The sequence below is a fragment of the Notothenia coriiceps genome, unplaced genomic scaffold, assembly GCF_000735185.1.
Source record: "Notothenia coriiceps isolate Sejong01 unplaced genomic scaffold, NC01 NC01_scaffold00037244, whole genome shotgun sequence".
Taxonomy (NCBI): Eukaryota; Metazoa; Chordata; class Actinopteri; order Perciformes; family Nototheniidae; genus Notothenia; species Notothenia coriiceps.
In genome coordinates this window covers 2,770,095-2,795,595 of record NW_011369945.1, presented here as the reverse complement: position 1 = coordinate 2,795,595, position 25,501 = coordinate 2,770,095, and the positions used below count along the sequence as shown (strand labels likewise).

General features: G+C 38.2%; 1 protein-coding gene across 1 annotated transcript; it reads right to left on the bottom strand.

The window, feature by feature from the left end:
• Nucleotides 1-1,379: 1,379 nt before the first annotated feature.
• On the bottom strand, nucleotides 1,380-25,496 carry kif18a (kinesin family member 18A). The gene is made up of 16 exons (XM_010794147.1): nucleotides 25,337-25,496; nucleotides 24,133-24,474; nucleotides 22,845-23,002; nucleotides 22,578-22,682; nucleotides 22,221-22,331; nucleotides 21,513-21,710; nucleotides 17,287-17,463; nucleotides 17,117-17,191; nucleotides 16,862-16,962; nucleotides 13,249-13,411; nucleotides 12,586-12,750; nucleotides 11,479-11,600; nucleotides 11,076-11,347; nucleotides 8,198-8,242; nucleotides 3,671-4,049; nucleotides 1,380-1,425 (listed from the first exon to the last, which is right to left on the bottom strand). Exons 2-16 carry the CDS (start codon nucleotides 24,446-24,448, stop codon nucleotides 1,380-1,382), a joined length of 2,433 nt encoding a protein of 810 aa, XP_010792449.1. The 5' UTR covers nucleotides 24,449-24,474; nucleotides 25,337-25,496.
• Between the last annotated feature and the right edge of the window lie 5 nt (nucleotides 25,497-25,501).

Below are 25,501 nucleotides of genomic sequence, written 5' to 3'. Positions count from 1 at the left end.
TAGCTAACAATTTCAACCACTGATTCAATTATTATTATTTTTTTACATACAATATATACAGTATATATATATATTTGTATGGAACCTATCCATTACTTTTGGCAAACTAACTGATTCGCTATTTCTATTAGCTCATTTTATCTGTAGCTCTCGGCCAACCATCATAAAGCTATATTTTCGCTGTTTTTCCCACGTTACCTTTTAGTTTATCAATATTTTAGCCGTTGTCTTTTAGCTATTTTTACTTATCTGCTTGCCTATCAGATTTTCATTTTTAATAATCACTAGTATATAAATAAAGATATATATGTATATATAAATAAAAGTAAAACTTGACTGCATTTTTCGACATCAGTGTTTGAGTTGGTGATGACACCTCTTTCAAGACTGAGTGTTGAGTCTATGCTCTGTTGAGGTGAAACAACACTTATCATCCTGAAACCCCACGAGGCATTGGTAGAGACAAACAGCATCCCATCACTCACTGCACTCTGGGTTTACCTTTTTTGATAAAGGTTTATGAAACGGTAGCTTTTTTTCAATAGGAAGACAACGAGAAAGTTACGTTTGTGAGTTATGCTGTGGGTCACTCCTAGGTCAGTTCAATTTCTCTTGCTGTCCTATTTTCACCTTCCCTAAGCCCGGCCTACGTCACTTATTCATCGTTGGAACATCATGTAACCAAAAGTTCATTTACCACTATCACCCTCTTCATTTATTCAGACCCTATTTCAATTGCAGACAAAGGCAGAGATTACATTTTAGAAAGGGACTTACTCATTCAAAAACATCCACAGATTATTTTACAAGCATTTTTATTATGACATAAGCATAAATCAATGTTATTAACTGTACATAAGAGACAAAAGATAAAACAAATTCAAACTTTTCAGTGTAGAGCAGTTTCAATTCTTTCTGCAGCCATTCCTTAATCTATGGTCAAGTAATCTTCCTTTGATATTAGCTGCCCAGGGACATTTGCTACCTACCAGATCAATCCTTTTTTTTTAGAGAACAGTTCAAAGAAACTAATGTATCTAAACATAATCAAATTAGATTATCAAGAACTATACAATGTAAGAAAAAAGTGCAGTCAAGTAAAACGCCACTGCCGTGTGAGGCTCAATCCAACATATTAACATATTAGTGCAATCTATGATACATTTTGTTAAAGAAACCTCTACAGTTTTAGGTTTTGAAGAAAATACTTTTGAGGAGATGAAAATATTATAAAAATATGGAGAATGGACGTTTTCAAGAAGGCTAAATGGTGGGATTCAAACACAATGTTTCTTTACAGCCGTTTGGTCGCCCGTTTCAAATGTTTAGACCTTTTATGGAGAAAGGACTTAGACTCCTGAGGATCCATCAGGCTTCCTTCAGAAACGCTCTTCACAACTCTTCGTGGCCTGTTCTCCTGTGAATCTGAGGACAACAAGAGTGAACACACTAAAGAATGTGAAGAAACAACAATCATGACGCTGTTACTGCCATACAGAGGGCACCATTTTACAGGGTTCCTACACATTTACCACCTCAAAATGAAAGTGTACAGAATACAAACAGCTAGAGGTTTATTATGTAAATAAAAGGTTTTAAAATTAGCATGAATGTTATATTCTGAATGCCAGAAGATTGTAGCTAGGTACTCTAGCTGAAATAAATGGATCAATACTTGATGATGGCCTTGGTCTCTCGTTGGGCTGGGTCAAAATGCTGTGACTCTGGGAGCAGACTAAGCTGGAGCAACACTAGTCTGTTGCACTTGGCTTACAATAGCCACCTTGGGCAGGTAGGAGATGTCAAACGACTATTCACTGTCTGAATGATCCATTCATATTTAGTTTGATATATATATATATATATATTTCTATTAATCATTTTCGGCCTTTCGGCATTCGGCCAACTGTTTTCTATTTTCGGTATCGGTTTCGGCCANAAGAAATTCAGGTGATAAGGTGGGGGACCTTATCACCTGAATTTCTTCCAAGAGCACCATTGTGTTCTTTTTAACAAAATATCTCTCAGAAGGGCGTGAGGACGAGGGGCCCCTTATTTTCCTCTAAAGTAAAAGACAGAGAATCAGCACTTTTGAAACAGGGCTGAAACAGAGGGGATTATGGGATGCTACAATGATCTGTTTGGTATTTTGAGCCAAACACTTCAGAGACATGTTTTGTATCTGAGACCTATAATATATTGATGAAAAACAGTATAATAGGAGACCTTTAAAGATAGTTGGAAACCAATACACTGATACATGGTCAATGTGTAAATGCAAAGGCTCATCTGCTTGGAACATCTTTCACTGACACAAACCCCGTCTTCTGCTCCAAATGTTTCCTATTCTGTTTGCCTCTTCTTAGCTGACTTAAGCCTCTAGGCCTATGGTTCCAGTCTGGAAACTTGCTGCTGGTGAGAATACTTCTTCTGTTTGCACTATAGTCTCCGTCTTGTTTTGAATAAGGTTTTAGGGATTTACCACTTCTGTGGGGTTTGGTAGCCATCCAGAATGAGCGTCTTTTACATTATGGGAAACTTTCATTGGCGGCCGAAGGGACATGTTTATAGTTTGATCCTAAACATTTTTATCGAACTGATTTAACAGATACATGTTTGCCTCTGAACCAATTAAGATAAAATGCAATGTAATATTAACTACACAGATGCTTGTTTAAAAAAAACAAACATTATTTATGCTTTCTGGGAAGATGATACAAGCAAGTATAGTAAGTATATATATTTAACAAACATTACATTATTATTCTTAGTTTTTATGCCTTTTCCAGTCATTTTATCCGATTAGACTGTGCAAAATGTAAATGATTATTGCATGAATTCTTTAGCCATAGTGGACATTGGTGCCAAATGTATAGAAATCACCCCCAGGCATTCTTGAGATATTGCATTTACACAAATTGGTCGGACGTAGAGGCAACCGGAAAACCCTGTGCCTCCAGATCGGCTGTTGTTAGCACAGAGGCATTGGAAGTGAGCATTTCCCTTATTTTGTTTGTACTCGATAGGTCAGAGAGTTAATGAAAATCATTATTGGTGTTTGCTAATCTTATTAAAAGCATTAAAAGTATGTGGAAGCACACAGCAGGTGAAAACATATTTGCTGGCTTGTCAAGACATTAACAATATTAGATCAAGTCAGTCTTTGATGCATGAGAAACCATGAGACACCTGGGTGATTATGAGTGCAACCCAGAGAAAAGTATAAGATGCAAGTACATGACAAACAGAGAAATACATGACACGAGTGGGACTTCAGATAGCAGTGCAGGGTTAGCAGTGTTTTGTGTGTTTTACCAAAGTGTATGTTCCCATAAAGAGTAGTATTGTTTACCGAAGCCTTACTTACACAATGTCCTATACTATTGTAGCAGAACCTTTTGGAGGAACCACAGGAGTGCAGCAGCAGTATGCAGCTGTATCGATGCATTTTTTACGACTACTTCAACACGTTAAAAGAGTGCACCATATGGACAATATGCTGCATGCTTAGTGTCAAGAGAACTGTAATCTAAACATTACAAGCCATTCTCAAAACTGACTAGTAATGTTATCCAACTTTCAGGAGGGAGGAATGTGTGTCTGAAGGATCACATACCCTTTTAAACGTTTTAAAATCAAAAGGAAAGCTTAGGCATGAACGTTCTCTCACCTTTTGTTAGGAACCTGGTTCTCCTCGTTGGCTTCCGGAAGTCGGAGTGGTTGGCTGGGACCCGAGAGCTCTGTTGACGCCAACGCTCGACAGGGTCTCCCACTTCCTAATAGGATGGTTGCATTGCTTGCAGTTTGATCATCATGGTCCATAACTTCAAATGTCATGTTAGGATCCATGGCACTTGAGCTCTGTGGCAAGTCTTTAAATGTTTTTTGAGAAGGTTCTGGTGTGGACTTGAGTGGGAACATGTCCTCCTCAAACACCTCGGCTGTGGCGAACGTCTGAGGGCTTTGTGGTGCCAGCAACGCAGACAGATTCCTCCTGGTGGGCATCGTTGGACGTAGTTCTGCTTTCATATCTGGCTGTTTTCCTCCAACTAAATAAACAAACAATCATCATTTAGTAAAAATGGACAAAGCAGCAATAACATAAAAGATGCTTGAACATTTTTGGTAAACCTATTTCACATTAATGATCTGTATTTGTTTTTTCTCTGTGCTTTTATCCCTGATTCGAAGTGGGGGACAATGTGACATTGTCCATCAACCCTGATTGAGAATTGAGTTTTTGACAGCTAGAGTTCTTTTTTTACAAACTCAAAAGTTGACTGTTGCTTCTTAAGTTATGAATATTATATTTTTTAGAGGAATACAATTTCCATAGGCTACAACAAGAAACCAAAGAAAACATTGTTTCGTAAAAATATATAACCGATATAAGCATATTTAAATGCATTGTTTACAACGAAGGGCTTTAAGAGTAAAAAAGGCTAATCAAACCACAGCAGAGCAACAGTTAACAAACCCATCCCCAATGACGCGGTCCCTGTATTCAATCAGTAATAAGTGCTGAAGTGCCAGCCTTGGGCTAAATAGTGCAATTTACAAAATGTCACAACAGAGAAATGAGATGGATCATTCCCTTAAGTTACATCCGGAAGTGTGCAGTAGTGTTGGTGAGGTTATACATGGCACAAGACAATTAAACATTATAGTGCCTTATTTGCACATTTAAACTTTACAATGTCAGAATGAAGCTGTGACAGGCATTATTATCTTTAAAAGCGCTGCATTATATAAATAAACCAGAGCTCAAGGACTACTGGCTAACAGCCTTGGATTGGTTTCTTTTCAAACAAGGAAAATATACTGCTCAAACACGCAGCGCTGAACCCTCTGAACTCTGCTTTTAAAAAGTATAAAGTGAAGGTGCAATAGAACTTTTATGGGCAACATTATTTTTTTAATATAATCGTACCTAATTAGTGTGCTGTTGTTTATTGCTCTCATTAAATAAAAAACGTACTATTCCAGCAATTACCAGGGTAAAACACATGGCAAAAATGTGCATTTTAATATATACTAGCGAACTGCACCATTTAATGAACACAGGGAAATCCTCAAATACTTTTCTATTCCACTGCTTTCTATGAGGCCGGTGACCCGTAAACAGCCAGGAACTTGTATTTATGATATTTCCAAGGTTTGATTTTTATCATTGTGGCATTTGACTGCAAAAAAGATGTATGAATTTCAATGATTTAAATTTCTTTTTTGCCCAGATTTTTATTAAATTGTAAGCTTTACAGGAGTTAGACCCCTGGAAATATTAAATCATCCGTTGGTCAGAACCTTCCTGCGTGCACCGACTGTGGACACAGCCACGAAGACTGTAGCTACACAGCAGTCGAGCACTGACAGATAGCTTATGTTAGCAGATAGTGAATAGTGATGGACTCCACGGCCTTATTCCATAGGGAATAGTCACACTTGCATTAATTAGTGGTAATTATAGCAAGTGGGCATATTCCCAACAGCATTGATGTTTGTTTCCTTTTCAAGACAGTTGTAACACTGAGCACAAATACATGCCTGCATTTAGATCAATGTTGAAATTAAAATATATTATGTTTAACACATGATGATGAAGCCTCTGGTTCCTTTAAAAACTAAAACAGGATCACCAAATTATATCAATATTTATTCAAATAATGATTTAGACAAGTAATTGAATGTCGTAATTTCGATGCCATATTGTCTTTTTTAGTTTTTTTTTATAAAATGACAACCACATCTTGGGGCAGATTGTGTTAAAATCATGGTGTCTGCATCCCATTACAAACAGCATTACACTCGTGGCATTTCCTGCAGTGAGGGTTTAAAAAGGAAACATTCCAGCACATAAAGGAAGTGAGAGCACTAAATGCAAAGGTGAATGACTGAGTTAGACATAACCTTGAATATCAAAATGCAATATTTAGCAAATGTGAGTCAGACCTCGGACAGCACGAGGATAAATCGCTCTTTTCTGTGGCAGAGGAGTTGTCCCTATAGCAATACATGGAAGCCGTTTTCCTTCAATCACATATTTTTGGCTTGTAGGGGATTAATACATGCATGAGTTGCTATTTCTGGTGGAGGCTGCACTGAATTAGGGTCGCCTGGTTGCTGCTGCCTGTTTTTTATAGTGCGCCTTTTCTGGTTGGTGGAGCAGGGGAGTTTACGTCTGTTGACGTTTTTTCCTGCCCTGCTGTGGATCTGCATTTTCATGAATGAAGCTCAGGAGGGATTGGGAGGGTTAGATGCGAGACAGACAGCGAAAAACATTTGAGGGTAGGAGGGAAATAAAGGAAGAATGGAGGAAAAAGCCAGACTGACAGACGTTTGAAGCAAAAGGACAGAAAAAATCTGAGGAGGAAAAAATAGATAAGAGAGAAGAGAGAGGTACAGGATCGAATGGGAATATAAAAAGAACAGCATAAAGGGGGCAGTGGGAGGTAACTGAATGAAACATCCTGAAGCTATTAATAAACGCACGTGTGCACACGTTTAGAAATCAACACTCAATTGTGTTTCTTCAAAGGGAGCACTTTTATGTGATATGCTATTATTAAGCAGCACACAAAGAGTTAATGCGCTTTCAAAACCCCAACCCTTTTTAAAAAGGATGAAATGTGATTGGCTTTGCCAGCTGCAGGGTGGAGCCATTCCTCATAACATGCTGCAGTGACTACCATTAAGAGCTGAGGAAGCAGTGAGGGGCTGCCAAACAGCATCAGGATCAGATCAGAGCACTTCGTCTAGATGCTAAATAGAACCATAGTTATGAGAAAATCTGTGTTATGTCAACTGCATATACATATATATGTCATATACTGATCATTAAGATAGTGCTGCACAACATGTATAATTACAAAAGTATTATGCAAATAAACTGAATTATTGACTGAACAAATTACACTGAAAGAAGTATTTGGTTATTCACTATTAAGCAAATGTTAAGCCTCTAAAAGCCTTGCATGTATTTGGTGTGTTGCATCTCTGTTGCTGTATGTAGGCATGTTGATATTATGGACATCATATAAACAAATCCTTTTTGTGTCTGGTACATTTAGGAATAATACTATAAAGCTGTGCCCTTTTTAAAAATGTATAACATTCCTAACTCAAAGAAAGATTGCAGATTACTATGATTTATATTTCTTTATTCCCATAACGTATTATGTTGTCAATAACAGCTTTGTACTATTCTATTAGAGGAATGTCTAACGTTTGTTTATTTCAAATACCATATCCACCCAAAGTTTTATAGTGGGTGTAACACATGATAAATACAGTTAATGTTTGGCCATTCAAGTTTGTTTGCAAAAATATAAAAGATCACCATAGTAATACCATTTTGAGTGGTGGTGTTGACATTTGCAGAGAGACAACTATAGATGTATTGCCAAAGAAAACTTAAATTATGAGCAAATAATAATAAATGACCAAATGGAAACAACTGGCTTGGCATGAAGAAGGAAGGGCCAGGCAGAAAGAAGGACTTTCTATAATACGTAGCAGGGAAACTTCATATCAGTGGTGGCAAACTCCCTCGTGCTTTCATGTTTCATTGCAATTCAAGAAACTCTGGTCATCTGGCAGGACTATTTTCTTCAAAAGTTACATTTCCCACAATATGTTTCAATGAAATGTAGACCAACTGCAGTAAATATCATTACAGCCAATTTGAACTTCAATATTTCAGAGAGCTTTTTGTGTTACATTTCCCTACAGGTTCCATGTGTACAGTTTTCCCTCTATAAAACTGCTTTTGAGTATTCACATCATTTCATTATTCATGTTTTGGCCAGGGCGGAATGTCTGCAGCACACCTATAAATCTAATTATATTACGTCTATGACTTTTATTGTTCATTTTTACTACTCTGAAGAAGGCTTTTAACTTAAACTGCTCAAAACACGTTCACCAAATAAGAGGTGGACATTTTGGCTCACACAAAAACAATTGTACGTTTATATGGCACATTGAAAACACAATTTTATGATGTGTGTGTTCTGCTTCGATAAAAACGTAGCATCATCTCTTAAATGTGTGTTTGGGCAAGTGTGATGGATTGAGTGAAAGGTGACAAGGAGAGAAGTGAATGATTGAGGGGGAGGGGGGGATTAACAAGCAGGCAGGGCTTTAGGATTAATGACTACAGTATGTTAGCATGACGGGGAAGAGAGGAGAGTAGATCTACCTTTCGGGTGAAGCAGCATGGTTCTTTTTCTGCGCCTCTCTGCACCTGAGAATTAAAAAAAATAATGAAGAGATTCAAGCAGAAGCTAAATGTACACACCTTTATCAAAATAACAACGACACAGAGAGCCTGACAAACCTCTGAGACCTTTAAGTGGATGTTTTTGTTAGAAATCTTACATAAAAGGTGCTGGTTCAGTTTGACCAAATGGGTTGTTGTTTTGAAACTATTTACTGAAATTGAAATAAAACGTTTGCTGGTATAAAAATGAGATGAAGGTTTAACACTTTCCAACATTGAGGACGGTCTATGTTTCAAGGATCTCTCATTGTGCAGACTGTACCAACATAATTTTACTCATTTTAAATGAATCTTTTCTTTAGGAAGAGTCGATCTTACTGTTGTGTTGATGTTCAAGAAAATATGAATCTGACACAAAAGCCCACACATGGTGCAGGGCAATGTGGCCGAGATGTCAGAAGGGACATAATGAATTGCCCAACAATCAAATAATCCTGAAAGGTTTTAAATCTTAAACAAACATCTTATTATCTTTTAAACTTGAATCTATGATTCACAGGAGGCCGATACTATCGTCTGTATTCAGTTGTGAAATGATTTATATTACAGGCAATGAATTTAAATGGACCCAAACAAAAAACACTTTAAAAAGAAGTACTGGATGGAATACAATTTGATATAAGCCAGCAGTGGAAGAGAGGGACAGGTGCAGAGTTTACGGCCACACAAATGAGAGACATCATCACAGTAATTGAGGATTGTTAAGCAGCTTTGGTTCATGCTCCAGTGTGTGTCGTATCTTATACGTCACAAGGGGCTCAGGGGCTGCTAGGTCATGCTAAGAGGACAGTTAAAGTGAACATGAACAGTGCAATCTTATGAGCCCTACAATACACACTGCACCTGGATTAATGCCAAATACACTGGACCTCATTCAACTACCCTACAGGACTCCTGAATAATATATTTAACAACTTCTTACACTTGTGTAATCTAACATTTTTACATTTAAGATGTCCCTTGGAGGGGTGTCATTTTATTAACTTTGTGCAAAACATTTACTGGGTGGTGTTCAAGATATTAAAAAGGATACTATTCAGGTATTCATTGGCAGCTGTGATGACAGAGCAGCTAATGTTGTGTTAGAGGCAGGGCAAATAAGTGTTTCTACTCTCTGCTCCTTTCCATCATGGTCTGATGGTCTGAGGGTACAGGTGTTGTATGAATTATGTACCAAGATTGGAACAAATAAATAAATGAAAAAATACATGTGTGTGACACGGTCCATGTAGCTATACTACTCTTGGCTAGGGCTGCACAATCGATTTTAAGTCAAAATCACGATTTGAAATGATGCAATTTTTTCTTCTTCTTGTGTGTCAGTCATCCACACCAATCAGAAGTGCTGCGCTCCACATGTAATAGCCATTGTTAACCAATCAGAAGTGCTGTGCTCCACAGGTAATAGCCATTGTTAACCAATCAGAAGTGGCCCAAGGTAACTATGCATACGCCCAACAACAACACTGCACGTGAAACGCCCATGTGTGAAGACGTTTCTAGCAACATTCATGGTGTGGATAAATGGCTTCAGCCGAGCCAGAAGCAACGTTGGACCATATAGGTACAATCAGTGAAGAATCTGTGTATTATATTTTATTTAATGAACCGTGAACTGGGTCAGAGAGAAAGACCTGTGTCTGTGTATATGTGTGTGTGTGTGTCACTGTCTCTGTGTATGTGTGTTTTATCTATGGAAACACTCTCCTGTGGATGTCCTTTCAGATTATTTATATATATATATATATAACGCAAATTTTATCGCAATATCTGTCAGAAAAATCGCAATTAGATTATTTCCCCAAATCGTGCAGCCCTACTCTTGGCACATAATATCCTGAGCAAACAATATATTGTGAAAGGGTGTGAATGTCAGCTGTAAATATGATTTATACAACAGAGGTGGCCATTTGAAATGAACTTTTGTAAAAACTAAAGTAAAAAAAACAGATAAATTGGTGGGGCATTAAAACATTAGCAAGCAGCTAAGATTCTGCACATCAGAGAGATGAATGTCTGACTTGACACAGATTCAGTCAATGAGAGGCCTCCCTCTCTCTCTCTCCCTCATTCTGTCGCATGCACTTGGTAGAGTTAATTGAGGGGGACAAATCATTTATATGTAATTATAGGGGAGACCTGCTTCCCCATAAAAATGACACCTTCTCTTTTTTTCTTCCCACCAGCAGAAGATGATGAATGCACATGCAAGTCCTTTTTTTATATCTGACCAGTTTCAATTAACTCATTTGGGAGCTGTGGTGCATTCTCTCAGTGGCGATTTATAGAATAACATTTAATGGACATTTTCTAGAATAACATTTAATGGACATTTTATAAGTAGATGTCTTGATTATAAGCAATAACCCATTACTGAAACATCTGATGTTTTTATTAGTCATGCATGTTGTGGCTATGTGGTCAGGTCTTCCTGTAGAGATCAAGCAAATTGACAGCTTCCCAGTCAGGCTACATGGCAGTACTTTTCAACGCTGAAACAATTACTGGATTAACCAATCAAATCTAGAAAAAAAAGACAAACATTGAAATGAAATAGCTTCCAGAATCGGAGGATTTGCTGCTTTTCTTAAAAATAAAAAAAGCATTTTTAATAATTATAATTATATTTGACTGAAGAACTCTTAAAAAACTTTTAAAAAATGAAATATTAATTGATAATACTAAACAAATAATTTGCACTACCTCATTTTCCTACCTTCACTAGTTTTGCAACAATCCATCCAAACATATGTTTAATAAACAGCAGAATAATAAATAAGTAATAATGATGACTTACTGCAGGGAGAACTCTGGTGGTAGAGCAGATGTGAGAAGGACAGGACAGGTGCCAGGTCGCTGGAGCCCGCCTCCTCCTGAGACTCCCCTCCGGCCCCCACGCCTTTCAGCTGCTGCCCTGCCACTTCCTGGTCTGCCCAGACCACGCCTCTCTCCCTCAACACAAGGTGCTCAAGTTCATGGTTCTCCATCTCATCTGCGGCTGTGACCAGCCCAGCCGCACGCAGCGTAGAGTAGTGCTGAGAATAAGCCGGCAACAAGATGTTGACCATTCTAAAAAGCAATGAAAAAATATGATTTAACAGATGAAAAAAATAGAAGTTACAGCAATGTAAGGTGCAATTTCTTCAGCGAGACTGATCAACAGTTCTTTAATAATTGTTTCTAGTTATTGTCAAACATACTTTTGCATTCGCTTGTTCTCCTGATCCTGCAGTGCAGTGAGCTCCACCATCTGAGTGATGTGTTGTTTGAGATCGTTAACCTGCAGCTCCAGTCGGTGGCCGTGTAGGCTCTTATCCAACACCTGAACAAAGGGGAGAAGTGAGTTCAGAGCAGAAATGACGAGGGAATAGCCATTCTAACAGAACAACATATTGAATTGAAACTCTTGAAGGCAGAATTAAAAGAAACAAAAGAGAAAAGAAGATGCAAAGTTCTGTTTTCATCCATGTCTCATCAGAAAATCTGTCTGCTGCGGGTAAGGAAGGAAGGGGAGAAAAAAAGAGAAAGAACTCTGACGTAAAGAAACTACGAAACAACAGCAGAGAGAACATTTGACCGGTGGGTGCGTCACAGTTCTGGGTCAGTTCCTGGAAGAAAGGATAAAGAAGAAAAACATAACATGGGCATGGTTTAAGCAAGGTAACTGGCTGCAGTGTGAGGGATGAGTAAAGGGTATTGATTTATTCTCTTCAGCGATCCACGAGTGAGCCGGAGAAATAAAATGAGCACGGTTCTAATTACTGGGAGAACAGATGGGAAGAAAACAAAGACAGTCACGACACCAGTAGAGACACAGCCTACCTTCCAAAATAAACAAACAAAAAACACCAAGTGATGAGTTTTGAAGGATGTAACCCACATTGTGAAGTTATTCTTTTGATCTAATCATGCCTATTTGTCTTCTTAGATGAACTCTAACTATCTCATCCTGTCCACAAGGTATGTAATGTTGTAACTAGTTTAACTCACGACTCGCCTCCACTGATCTATCTATTAAAAAACATACAAGAATTAATGTACTCCCTCGCCAATGCCAAGGTTGTTGGAAGTTGTATAAGCATGGCTACAAGCACTGTGGTGACACAATTGTTATGATCAAACAAATAAAGCTGATACTAAACCATGAAGCATTTCTATTTATTTTGTATAAAAGTGAAATATAAATGATTACATAGAACATCTGTGAAGCAAGTGTTAAGTCTGAGTACTTATCAAAGTCACAACAAAAACACACATTTGGAAGTCGATAACTAGTTAATGCACAGATGTCACTTGGTTCTACTAACCTCCGAGGTCTGATCATTGGACTTCAGCAGCTTGATCTCATTCTCAACTCGATGTAGCCAGCCGTCATTGTCCAGGAAACGCGCCTGTGCCTCCTTCAGACGCTTCAGAATGTGCTGCTGCTGAGTGCGTAAGCTGGCAATCTTCCGCTCATGCTTGCAAGTGGCCTAATGAAAGCAACAACAACACATTTAAGTTTGAATTGGGCATTGCTAGGATTAATGTGAGACATATTTAACTATGTTTGTGGTCAAAGTATTTCTTAACAATAATGTAAATACTCCATGTGTTGTCAATTATTGAAGAAGTTCATCTGAAACTAATTATTTCTTCTTATAATATAGAAGTTTTCAAAAGCAGGTGATTTAAAACCAATATCAGGTCATTTGTTCTCACACTTTAATTTGTTTTGGATGACATTGAACCATTCTATAAAGTTTGGTCTTAGACATTTTTTGTGTGCTAATTATACTTTAAGTGTAATTTACAGCTGGGACCAACACTGGCAGAGAGGAGCCAGGTGCTGGGGAGCATAGTTCCTCCTGTAGTGGCGTAAATGAGAGGCCAAGACAACCATAGAGAACAGAGATGTGAAATGATGACTCAGCAGCTGTTTGTCTGCGGGGATGATGGGATGTGTGGATAGCAACGTAAGCATCAGCTACCTTCTCAGTCTTTTCTTTGGCACAGAAGCATTGGACCTGCAGGTTGTCCTCCTCACTGTACCGCTGGCGCAGCTCGTTCTCCTTCAGTCGTCTCTCCAGATCCAGCTGCTCTTTTCTGATTTGGGCCCGGCCCGAGAAGATTTGCTGCAGAGCTTCTGACACCCTACAGAGGGGGAAGAGTGATATTCACATGTGAGAATCTTTCCTATCAAAAGGGCTGCATTTGAAAATCTGAATTGAACAAAAGTGAATGTCAAGCATTACAGAAAGCGTGTAAAATGAGTTTGATATCATACATTTTAAGAAGACATTAATGCTGCCCTCCTTTTCGCAATTCAACTTCAATCTTGCATTCAAATGTAAGAAATGTAAACTAAGAATAACATGAATAACTTAGTGTAACAAGTATATGTTTTTAATTGATATGGTATGTATTGGTGACAATTACACATGAGTATCTTAAGTGATCACATGGAAAATCAAAAACTGTTCATTCGGATCCCCGTTCTTTAGGACAGTATTTAAGTGACACCTCTCAGTATAATGAGATACATCAACATCAGTCAAACTAAATTCCATCGTACTTTTTGTACAATGAGCTCTTCCAAACCAATTTGTATGTGTATATAACACAAACTAAAAGGGTCGTAATATATTTTACAATCAATTCAAACCCAATATAAATACAGCAATTTATATTGATTTTAATGTGATTGTAAAATATATTACGACCCTTTTAATAATCAGGTGAAACCAAACGTATTATTTAGATCAAATGTTTGCATGACTATTATCGTTATTCTCGCCAATGAATTGCTTGAAGGTTTGAGTCAAGTATTAGAATATGCTGTTTATGGTTTCTTAAAGCTTCTTTAAAAATACCGGCTCTGAGCTGGAGAAATATTCTTAGCTATATGATGTATAGGTTTATTTCTGGAACACGGTGGAGGTGATATTGAGATTGGATGCAAGTGGCTGTCTGCTTGAGTTAAAAGCAAAAGGAGAGACAGGAGAGGCACGCAGGTAAATAAGACTGGAGAGCTGTCGCTGAAATGTGACTGCACTGTTCAATGTAACTTCAGTGACGTAGGAGACGTCGTGGCCTTGCTAGACTGCTGAATTTTTAATAGCTTGAGAAGCGTGCAGCCTCTATTCAGAGCCTCTCACTGTGCGAGTTGTGAATTCTGATGCCAGTGAATGAAATGTGTGGGAGTGAGACTCATTCAGCTTTTTCTTGTCCCCCGCCCCCAACTCAAATACCCCGACAGATGCTACTGTATATCTTAAAGATGACTAAATGGGAGGTAGTTAATCTGATTTATGGTAAAGAAGTTGATGTGCATACATCATTAGAATAAAAAAGGCGCTGCACAGATGTCCCTATCAAATTAAACCGTAACTAAGATAGTTACGCTAATGTTGATTATATATAGTCAAAGCATTAGTATCACACCGGTATACACAGAGGTACCTACTCTATATGTGTGGCAGATGTATTAGGGTTGCATTTTTATCCTAATCAAAAAACTGTTAGACAGTATTTTTCAAACCTGATCCTAGGGTCTCAAAGCACTTGATCTTTAATCCAAGAGGTCAAACAGTCCCTCACTAGTTTAACAAGTGACTAGCTAGATTGAAAAAAAACCATTATCTGTCATTGTGTTAATTTAAAAAACAGATAACAAGTAAGCAAGGATAAAGCAGGAATTTATAAAAAAAGGTATAAAATTAGGAACTACACTAATTAAGCCCCTCCCCCAAAAAGCTTGATTAATTACAGACCCTGTTAATCAATATTTGAGCATCTGGCTGCTCTATTCAAGTCTACAGCGACTACAGTGCAGGTCAGAAGTGGATGTGGAAAAACTGCTTCTAGAGCTCAAATTGTTAATGAAGTGTAAAATATTGCTGTTAATTACACTAAAACATACTAGGTATGGCAAATAATGTTCTCTCTGAAGGTCTCTCCATTAAATAATGTTAGTACATTTTAAAAGAGTATGTTACAGGGGGAATTAGACTCATGTCGATGTACTGCTTTCCAGGAAGAAACCGTTTTCCAGGAGGTGCACATTTCGTGGGATGACATTTCATAAGAGTTATACAAACAAGTATTTTGAAAAAATCTAAATCTCAGGTCAATAAGGCATGCTGTGAGCTGATATGAACACGGTACAGAACAGTACAAGACTTTTATCAGCAGATTAGCAGAAGTGTCATCGGATGCTTATGATTCATTTCGTGAATTATGTATTTTTTTATTTGTGAGGGACAGGTACCAAGAATCATCAACTGTGCAGTTATTACAATTATTCTTAGTTTTTTGTACACTCTGGGTAGTTCAGCTGTCAAAAACCCCACCAACGCATTGTGTTGTGAGTGTGTGGGCATGGCACCACAAACAAATGAACAAACAGCAGTTCACCTTTTTCAATGTATGAGATCCACCATGATACTTACTGACTAACTGATCAAAGCACGTAGAAATGCTTTTGGTAGAAAAAAAGTAGTTTGCTTCTATTTTAGCATCGTCTTGATGGTGCTGCTCCTGGTTGAATATTACATTTTAACTTTTGGATTTTCTTTATGAAAAGGGTGAAGACAGGCTATCCAAAAACTACCAAATAATATCCATCCACAACAGCTCAGTACAATTCTCCCCCGAGCAATCAAGAGATTATGCAAACATTAAGAGGTTGCCATCATGTTTTTTTTATAGACAAATATCCTTTAGGTGCAACCTAGGAGCAGACAGCATCCAGTTAGGGGACCTGAGGATTGCTTCACCAATGCTTCACCAGCAGTGAGTGGTCTGAAGCCACTATACTCTGCTAGAAAACGATAGAATTGTCCTTTTGGTTGGGACCGAGTTGTTGATGCAAGCGACGGCGGTCAAAAATCATTTACAAGTGAGGTGAATGTGAAGCATGAGACTAGGAGGTTCAGGGAGGGCCAAAATAAGTTTTCTTAATGTGGTACCTGGGTCCTTTGTAAATAGGTTGAGGGTTTCAACAATCCAGCTTTAATAACTGCTGCTTCTTATTGAAAAAAGCCATTCTAGGTAGTTGGGGTTTCTGATTAAGATACTCTATGGAGGCCTTCTTGCGGAGGTATTTCAGACACATGCAGCTGGGAGGAGACCCTGAGGCAGACCGGGAGCACGCCGGAGGGATCATATATCCCATTTGGCCTCTGATGCATTGGGAACACCCAGGAAGTGTTGGAGAACGTGGGCAGGGAGAGGAGCTCATACATCTCCCAACTAAAGGCTACTCTGCCTAGTATGCTACAAACATGAACAAATAGTGGACCAAAAGGTCACAATACAAAAACAATTACATGAAATGGAAAGCTAAAATGCAGACTGTAGTATTTGGTATTATTCATCGCAAGTCATTTAGTCATCATAATGTTCCAGTCTAATTCCAGGTCCTATGAATTAAAAAAAAAAAGGCTTTGTGCTCTTCCTGCATGTATTCAGTGTTTGCATTCCATTTACAAAGTTCAAATAAATAATAGAGACTTCTAATAAAAGAGTTTATAACAGATAAAGACACAACTTATTTTTCTATGTCTCAGATTACTCCCTGAATCCTACTTTCTACATGCTTACCTTTTAAACTCTGCTTGTTTCTGGGAAGAGATGGTGGTAGAGGCCACAGGCACCATGTTCTTCTCCTCATAGTCTTTGAGTTTCTTCTTCAACTGCACAATCTTCAGAAATGCAAAAATAAAATTGAGATAGCAGTAAGAAATGAGCATTGGATAATGGCAACTGTTTGAAAGAGACATTTTAAATATCAGAAAAAAAAGATTTGCCAGATTTTTTGTATCATTAATTATGGTAGTGTTGGTTGTGTCATCTCACCTCTTGCCGTTGCTTCTCACATATCACTGCATACTGGCCAATGTGACTGTCCAAGCTTACAACATTACTCTTCAGCTGATAAAAGTAGAGAAAAACATGTAAAGATTAAAAATATACATCTATAGTCAAATAATTATTTCATTTATATAATATATTGCTTAGATACTTACCGATGATTTAATCTCCTTGGCCCTGTTGGCGTACTTAAGTGTGTTGTGGGTGTCATCGTAGGACTTGGATGAGGGGCTAACATTGGCAATCATAACCGTCCTGCAGTTTCCCCCCAAGGAGTCTTTAAGTAGCCGCGTCAGCTTGCTGTCCCTGTACGGTATATGAGTCTTCTTATTCTAAAAACAAATGAGAAAATATAACATCAGTCCAAGAAATTAGACTATATTGTATTTTTTGCTTTATAAAGTGAACATTGAGTTCATTTAGAATCAAATCAAAAGAAAATACTGAAAATGGACATTCAATACTTCTGTCAGACATGACCAAAAGAGCAACTTTTAGGAGAGTTAGGTGCATTGTGATATGAAGAAAAACACAAGGTGCACCTTAATATGCATTCTCCATCTGGACAAGCCGCACAAGAAAAGCTTAGTCATATTACACTATTTGGTGGGGACCAATAAACTTAACAGGAAACTAAATTCAGTATGAAGTATTCATTTTAGTCAAAACAGGGAACAGCCATGGACCACAGTGGTCTGAAGTCCCCCTGCAGCTGGTCTGGGAACACAGCTCAGTCTGCTATAATGGCGTCAGATAGACTACAGCTGCTTAGGTGAGTCACAATCTCAAGGGCATAGGGATTGCAGAAAGTCACATTAAAGTTAAGTAACAAATGAGTGAAAAAGGATCTCTTTTGGGGTTAGCAGCTGTGCCTGCACTTCTCCCTGGAAACACCCTAATGCTACATCTGGATCCGAAGACCTTAGTTATAGTTCATGTCAGATCCAGGAAGATTCAGGATAGCAATGCAAATTTAGAAAACTTGCTCTCAAATGTATTCTTTTAGCAATGTCTGTATCTAAAAGTAAACTGAAATATATGTTTTGACTCCAATAGATTGGTCTGTGATGGGAAATCTGTTACAGGTTCAATGTCAAATGAATGGAAGGACCTTCAGTAATGTGAAGGGGAATTTTAAAGCAGCTATGAAAAACAAGCGCTTGATAAGAACCTCAATTCCACTATGCTTTAAATGGGCTTTGTCTGGTTGTCTGTCAATGATGCATTCAGTTTTTTTTACCGACTACTCTCCATGGTCAAGTACATTTCTTTAATCATAGAAAACCACACAATATGAAGAATGTAAAAGGTTGTAGTTATCGCTGTTACCACTGCACCAGCATACAATTAACATAATCATTTGAACATAGATCATAAGTGAGGGGGGCTTTTTTTCCATTAGGAATCTTGTTTGTTTTTTAAAGTTGAAAACCACATATTCGTATTTAAAAAAAAGCAACATTTTCACTATTTTTACCATTGAGCATTTTCATTTCACTTTGGACACTTTCAGAAAAATGTCTCTGCATTGGTTTGGACATAGCATACGGCAAACAATTGCAACAAAAAACACGAAGCAGCATAGCATGAAGATGAGATTTCTCTTCACTCAAACAAGCGGCATGTCAGCCCAGACACAAGTGGGGACATTCTTTCCTATAAACAATATCCACAACGTGAATTCCTTGCCTGCCAAAAGTAAACACTGCAAGGCCAATAACCATGGGGATTGGGTTTGGATATGTACTAAATTAAGCAGATTAAACTATGAGTTCACAACTGGAACACTTTGGAAAGGTGGGTCGAGTATAATATAAGATGGACACAGTTTTAACACAAGAGTTAAGCAACCTGTTGAAGAAGGATCACATTTCAGCATGGCCCGGTACATGTGCACAGCACTAAATGCATGTGGCCTGCTTGCGCCTCGTCCCTTGAGACTGGTGTGTAAAATGAGAAGACTGCTTGACAGGTTAATGTATGCAACTGGAATGCAATTATACCCAAATACTCAGTTCACTCTACACATCCCAGGCTCTCCGTTTTACATACAAGCTAGTGCCTAACTTCATATACCTATAACCATAGCAATTTGAAAAAATAAATAATTTTGAAGTATGGCTGCTTTAAAAATATTATAATTGCTTGATTTTTAAATAATTTAAAAAAGCAACATATTAAATGTTTCAAAATATTTTTTTGTTAATCACAACTAGCATTTAAAGGTGGGTTAGGTAAGTTTGAGAAACCGGCTCGAGATACACTTTTTGTTATATTCCATGGAATGCTCTTAACATCCCGATAGCAATGAATACATTAAGTGCTTTGACAAAAAATCCATAAATGTTCATCTGTTGAAGCCGTAGTGCTGTAAAAAGCACGACCAATCATCTGAGCCGGCCCGGCTAAAATAACTGGATGGCCTACCTGCCTGTCAGCCTTCCATCTGTGCACAAACTTATCTCGTGCCCTCATTGGTCATGTGCGCGTTCGTGTGTTGGAGGAGGGGCTCTGTAAGGAAGTGGCAGATTTTTTCCGGCTGTGTATTTTCAAATTCTAGTGCACTTGAGCCGGTTTCTCCAAAATTACCTACCCCACCTTTAACTTGTTACATAGATAACCAAGCATTTGGTTCAGTCCCTATAGTCTTGCAGATGCTGCCTTGGTGCGGCTGTCTCATTTGTGAACAGACCGCTTATCTTAACTTGCAGCTGTCACTGAGGCATCTAGCAGACTGCTCCCAGCAAACACACCAGGTGAAACCCTGTTCAATATATTAAAGAGAAGCCACATTTTTCATTCTCTGTTAATTACGGTGGCCCTGAAGTGCAAGTCAAAACAGCATTTCAGAAAACGCTACAACATTTCAGAAAACACCACAGCATTTCACAAAACACTTCAACATTTCACAAAACACCACAGCATTTCATTTTATTGTAGTCTACCATAGTATTTACATGGAGATAAGCCCCGAATATTCGCATCGCTCTAATCGCTCGAGTTTCAGGCTTCACCGCGGCTGTCAGCTGTGTTTACTCCTGTCATTCAAACAAGACACGCTGGAGAGGGGGCGGGGCTTATATCCATGCAAATAATTTGGTAGATACCAACTACAACAAAATGAACATATTTTTATGATTTAATTGTAATACGCGTTTCAAAATGATGTCGAAGTAACCACATACTGATACCGGTTAGTAAAAAACATGAATTAATGCTGTGACAAGTCTGCAGACAAGACGGCAGGCGAAAAACCTTTTAGAATGCGTGTTTTCTGAATGGAGATCGGATCGACCAGGATAAACTAACCTGTAGCTGCTCCGTCCAAACTCACAACAACGTCATACAGACAGAAATAAAATAGCGACTGTATTCACCATGACACAGACAGTCTGTGGTTTGTACATGTTTAACTTTTGTCCAGTTTCTGAACAGATATGAGGAGCTGTGAGCTCTGTGTGCCAACAGCTAACGGCTGATGTTTTGGGACATGTTGCGCTTTCGGGTGCTGACCAATCAAGAAGCGTAATTTCTTGACTGGCAGCAAAAACAACCAATCACAGCAGTACTTCTCTGGCTGGCTCTGTCCAATCACAAACAAGAAGTGTTCTCCCTAAAGGAATACCCTTTCCGTAAAAGTTGAAATGCTGTAGTGTTTTGTGAAATGCTGTGGTGCTTTGTGAAATGTTGAAGTGTTTTGTGAAATGCTGTAGCGTTTTCTGAAATGCTGATTTGACTTGCACTTCAGGGCCACCGTACTTAATAGACAAAACGTCCACAATGTTGGTTTTCAGGGCCAGAAAACAATCAAGAATGTCTAGGATCGAGTGGGCAACCTGGTACTATGGCATAATGACCTTGGAAAATATAAGCAGTGTTTGCAAAATACGCAGGTCCTGTAAAATGTTGACGCACATCTCTTGGCTATTATAACACCAGAGCATTCATCAGACATAATGCGAAAATCATATGGATTTCAAAAACAATCGAAACATTGAGAATGGTAATAAAGTGATTTTTCTCTCTCTAATTTATTTACCTTATTTTGCGTGATTGTGCCTTTTCAAAGAATTACCCCCTTGTGGTTTTATACCTTCGCCAACCAGTGAAGTTGCAGTTTGCATTCATGTCTGTCCAGACCAGAGGCTGTTTGAACTATAGAAGCAGTCTCTGTGACGTCACCCATAGATTTCTGAAAGCACTGAAATATAGCTCAATAAGGATGGCTTAGGCCTTCGTCTGTCTTGGCTTGACAACAAAACACTGCCTTACAAACATGGGATGCAAACATGAGCAAAGAAGTGGGTTGCTGACATATTTGACACATTTTTGCAACACTTTTTATGTTATCAGCATTAAATGTAGGATAATATGAACTCACCTTTGGGTCAGCGAGGGCATTGATGACATTCCCTAGGGCGAGGAGTGACTTATTGATGTTAGCACCTTCTCGTAAACGTGCCGCTTTAGCGTTGGTGGCGCTGGCTCTCTCTGAGCCTGCCAGATCAATCAGGCTCAATTTTGCAACGCAGGCATTAGGATTGAGGCTGGCCGTTTTGTCCTGCTGCCTTAAATATATCTGAAGAAAAGAACAAAGAACTGTCAATTCAAGACTATTAAGAAGTAAACAGCGATGCGTTGTAGATGTTTGCAGTGAAACAAGAGACTTGAAATACTTATGATCTTATAGACTGAAGATATTAACTGCCCTCTTGAAATTGGAGGGGTTGCAGTTAAAGTTTTGTATTTATGTTTGATCTTTTGTTAATAATTGTCTTTTATGTTCATGAATCTGCCTTTGTATTTAAATAAAACTGGAATGTACTAATGTTGTAACCCATGACAGTTTGTGGTATGATAACCACAGGTTTTACAGAACAGAAGATTCCACACAGTCTAATTATCTTGAAATCAGAGACATATTTTATGACAACACAGATGAAGGTATGTGTACCCAAAGACTGTTACTAAGAAGATAGTGTGAGGGAGCCTTTTGTTATGTATTGTTGACAAATGGCCTTCTCCTACGCAGCCGTCTATCTACAGGTGTGCATAAGTTCTCCTCTTTAATAACAATGGATTGAAATACCTGAAATACAGCATGGGAGCGCGAAGAGTTGGCATTCATGTCAGTAGGGTGCTGTGTCCTGTTGTGATTGCCAGTATCCAGAGCTTCAAGGATGTGCGCTGCAGATTTGGGCTGTATATAAATATACACAAAAAGGTAATATCAGGGATGGTTTGTGAACCAGAGAAAGGGCCATTCAGCTCTTGCAAACCACAGCCACTGAACAGTGAAGATAAACATTAAATAGTTAGTTTGCATAGCCACATTTTATAGAACAATATATTTTTATTTAAAAAAAGGTATATCTTTATTTATTAGCAGATGTTATAATTCTTCCCCTGCTAATTGGGAGTGTGTATAATACATATTGCTACTAACCTTATGTAGCGTGAGGCCTTGAACAACCACTCCTTTAGAGCTGTCCTCTCTGACTGCAAGAGGCCCAATATTCGCCAACAAGTCTCTGATCTGTTCATTGTAAACCTGTAAACAAACAATATAACTGCAAATCCATCAAACTCATCCCAGGAGCTCAGTCGAAACAAAATGCTTGATTGGGTTAAGGCTCTATTAGGGATAAGAGTTAGTCTAAGTCTAAAAATGTATTTACCAGAAAAATAATAATAATAAGATTCAAATAATCACCTCAAAATATGAGAATGCAACAGTAAACTCTTTCTCCTCCTTGGCATCCTCCATGCGTTTGAATAGCTCCGTCATCGTGCGGTACATGACCCCGGGGTCATTCTGGGCACCTAACATAGTATGTGTCTTGCCTGCTCCAGTAGCACCATATGCAAACACTGCAAGTGAAAGACAAGGTTCCATGTAAGTAAAACATGCTCATAGAGTTACAATTCTTATCTAGAAAACAATAACAACAAACTTACTTTGGATAGAGCATAACCACAACCTAATGTTATGTAAAGTGAACAATTGAAGCACAATACATATTATATTTCATTGTGAAGCCAAGAAAAAACTGCGCTCATTATGAAAAGCTTTGCTAAGGGAATTATAACTGATAGAGAATGAAGATGTTCTAATCAGCCTATATTTGAGATTAAGCCTATAGTATGCAATACCCACAACGCAACCTGAATGACATGCTTTAAACTCAGTCACCCCCCTGAACCAAATCTAATTTAAAAGTTAATGTTGACATAGGTAAACAGATAGGTCTTTCTTTTATTTGTTCGCCCTATATTTATATCAATGAGGCTATGCTAAATAATAGAAACATCTCGTTATTTCAACAGCACTACAAACTCCATCCTAAGAATGAAGCTAAAGCTGAAAAAACCCCTCTCTAAAGCAGCCTTAACAAAAGCTGAACAATAAAACCTCATGAAGATAGGCTGTATTGCATGGCTTTAGAATCAAACTGCATTTGGTGAAGCTAGGTGTACATAATAAACTGTAAACTAGTTGGACATTGTTCCACAAGATCTTCAGCTGATCCGAGCATCTTTCAATGGATCAATGATGGCTTTCTGAAGTGTCGGATTCTGTTTACATCAGTACACGAAGGAGTCAAAATGTCCCATTTGTGCTGATTTAAAACACAGCGTTGTGAAGTGAATGAACAGCAGCCAACAGTTCCAAATAATAATCAACAGTGTGAGTCAGAAAGCCATGTTGATAAGAAATTACTAAATAAAAAAATGCTGTGACTCATAGCTGCATTTGAACTTCACTATTTGGTGATGCTGGATTTGAAGAGAGGCGGTCAAAAGGCCAAAATGTTAACTCCAGCAGATTAGCTGCTTGGGATGATATAGCTTTCACTCAGTCGGATTCCAATAGTTCACTATATCATTATATCATTTTGGAAAAATGGCTGTTCAGTTGTTTCTTTACAGATTGGGGATGCTAATATGTTTGGCAACCAGGTAAAGCTATAACACAAAACATATTATTATTGTTGTATTACCTGTGCAGTTAAATCCATTCATCACACCATCCAAAACGGCTTTAGTGGTCCCCTCGAAGAGGTCATCCTGGGTCGATTCCTCGCCGAAGACTTGGTCAAAAACAAACTTAAGGTCTTTATTTGCCCTCTTGTTGATATTTTTGTTTCTGACTCTTTGTGACCCAAAACATGATGTGTCCTCTTCCTTGGGGTCAAATATGAGCATGTGGTTATCAACCACTTGGACCACACTTCGACAGTTTTCAGTCTTCTCGCTCTCTGTGGTGGGCCTCACCCGAACTACCACCCTCACATGGCTGCATACGTCACTTGCCATTGTGGTTCCTTGACATAAATGTGATGCTGCAAAACAAAAACAAAGGGTTACATTTCCAAAATCACACATTTCAAATTTTCAACACTGTTGTAGTTTTTTTTTTAAATAAAACTTTTACTCAGTAAATCATAAATTGAGATAAAAACAGGGGGAAATGGACAGAAGACAGCAGGAGATGGTTTCAAGGGTCTGATGACAGTAAACGACCCTGTTGTAAATCATACTGTGATAAAGGTTATTATGTTTACTTTTGTTGAAGAGATTTAGATTGTGTCTTTATTCAAATTGATGGCCATTTCTGAGGCTCTTGTTTGTTGTGCTGTATAATTTTAAACGGACATACCATTTTATCAGGAGTAATACAGGAAAACATTTCCCTTTTGGACATATGTCTTGTCTACTGTAGATATGTATATAATTGCTGTTTTTTATTGTTTTATATTTAAATGCCTGAACAACAACAATGCTGCTGTAACAACATTTCCCAATTTGGGATGAATAAAGTATCTATCTATCGATCTATCTATCTATCGATCTATCTATAGTTAACAATGTAACACACACATCTACAATGTCTATATGACTTGTTGGTTAACGTAATACTAACGTTATGCTTTTAACCAAGCAGTAACCAGTAACTACTCTCAATTCACATTGAAATACAACATACGAGATAGAGATGTTACTGTTAGTTGAGTGCTGTTTACAATGTTAACATACGTATTTGAATTCACACATCACAATAGTGAACGATTAAAAGCCAACCTGCCAACGATAAGTGTGCAGGGGGTCGGATAAAGCCTGCTAGCTAACTGAGCTAGCTCCTACACAACTTCCAACGGTCAGTTAGAATTGTTGTTCTTTATGTCGAGTGCAGTTATGTCTTACCTTTTGTCAGCAACGGTTATCTTTAATTGCATTTGACTACAGTTAGGTTTTCAGAGAAGACACACGTATTTCGTTTTGGGAAAGATTAACTTGCTAGGAAAGCTTAGACATAGCAACATCTCCGGTCATAGCTAGCGCAAGCGCCAATATTTTCAAAAACAAGCC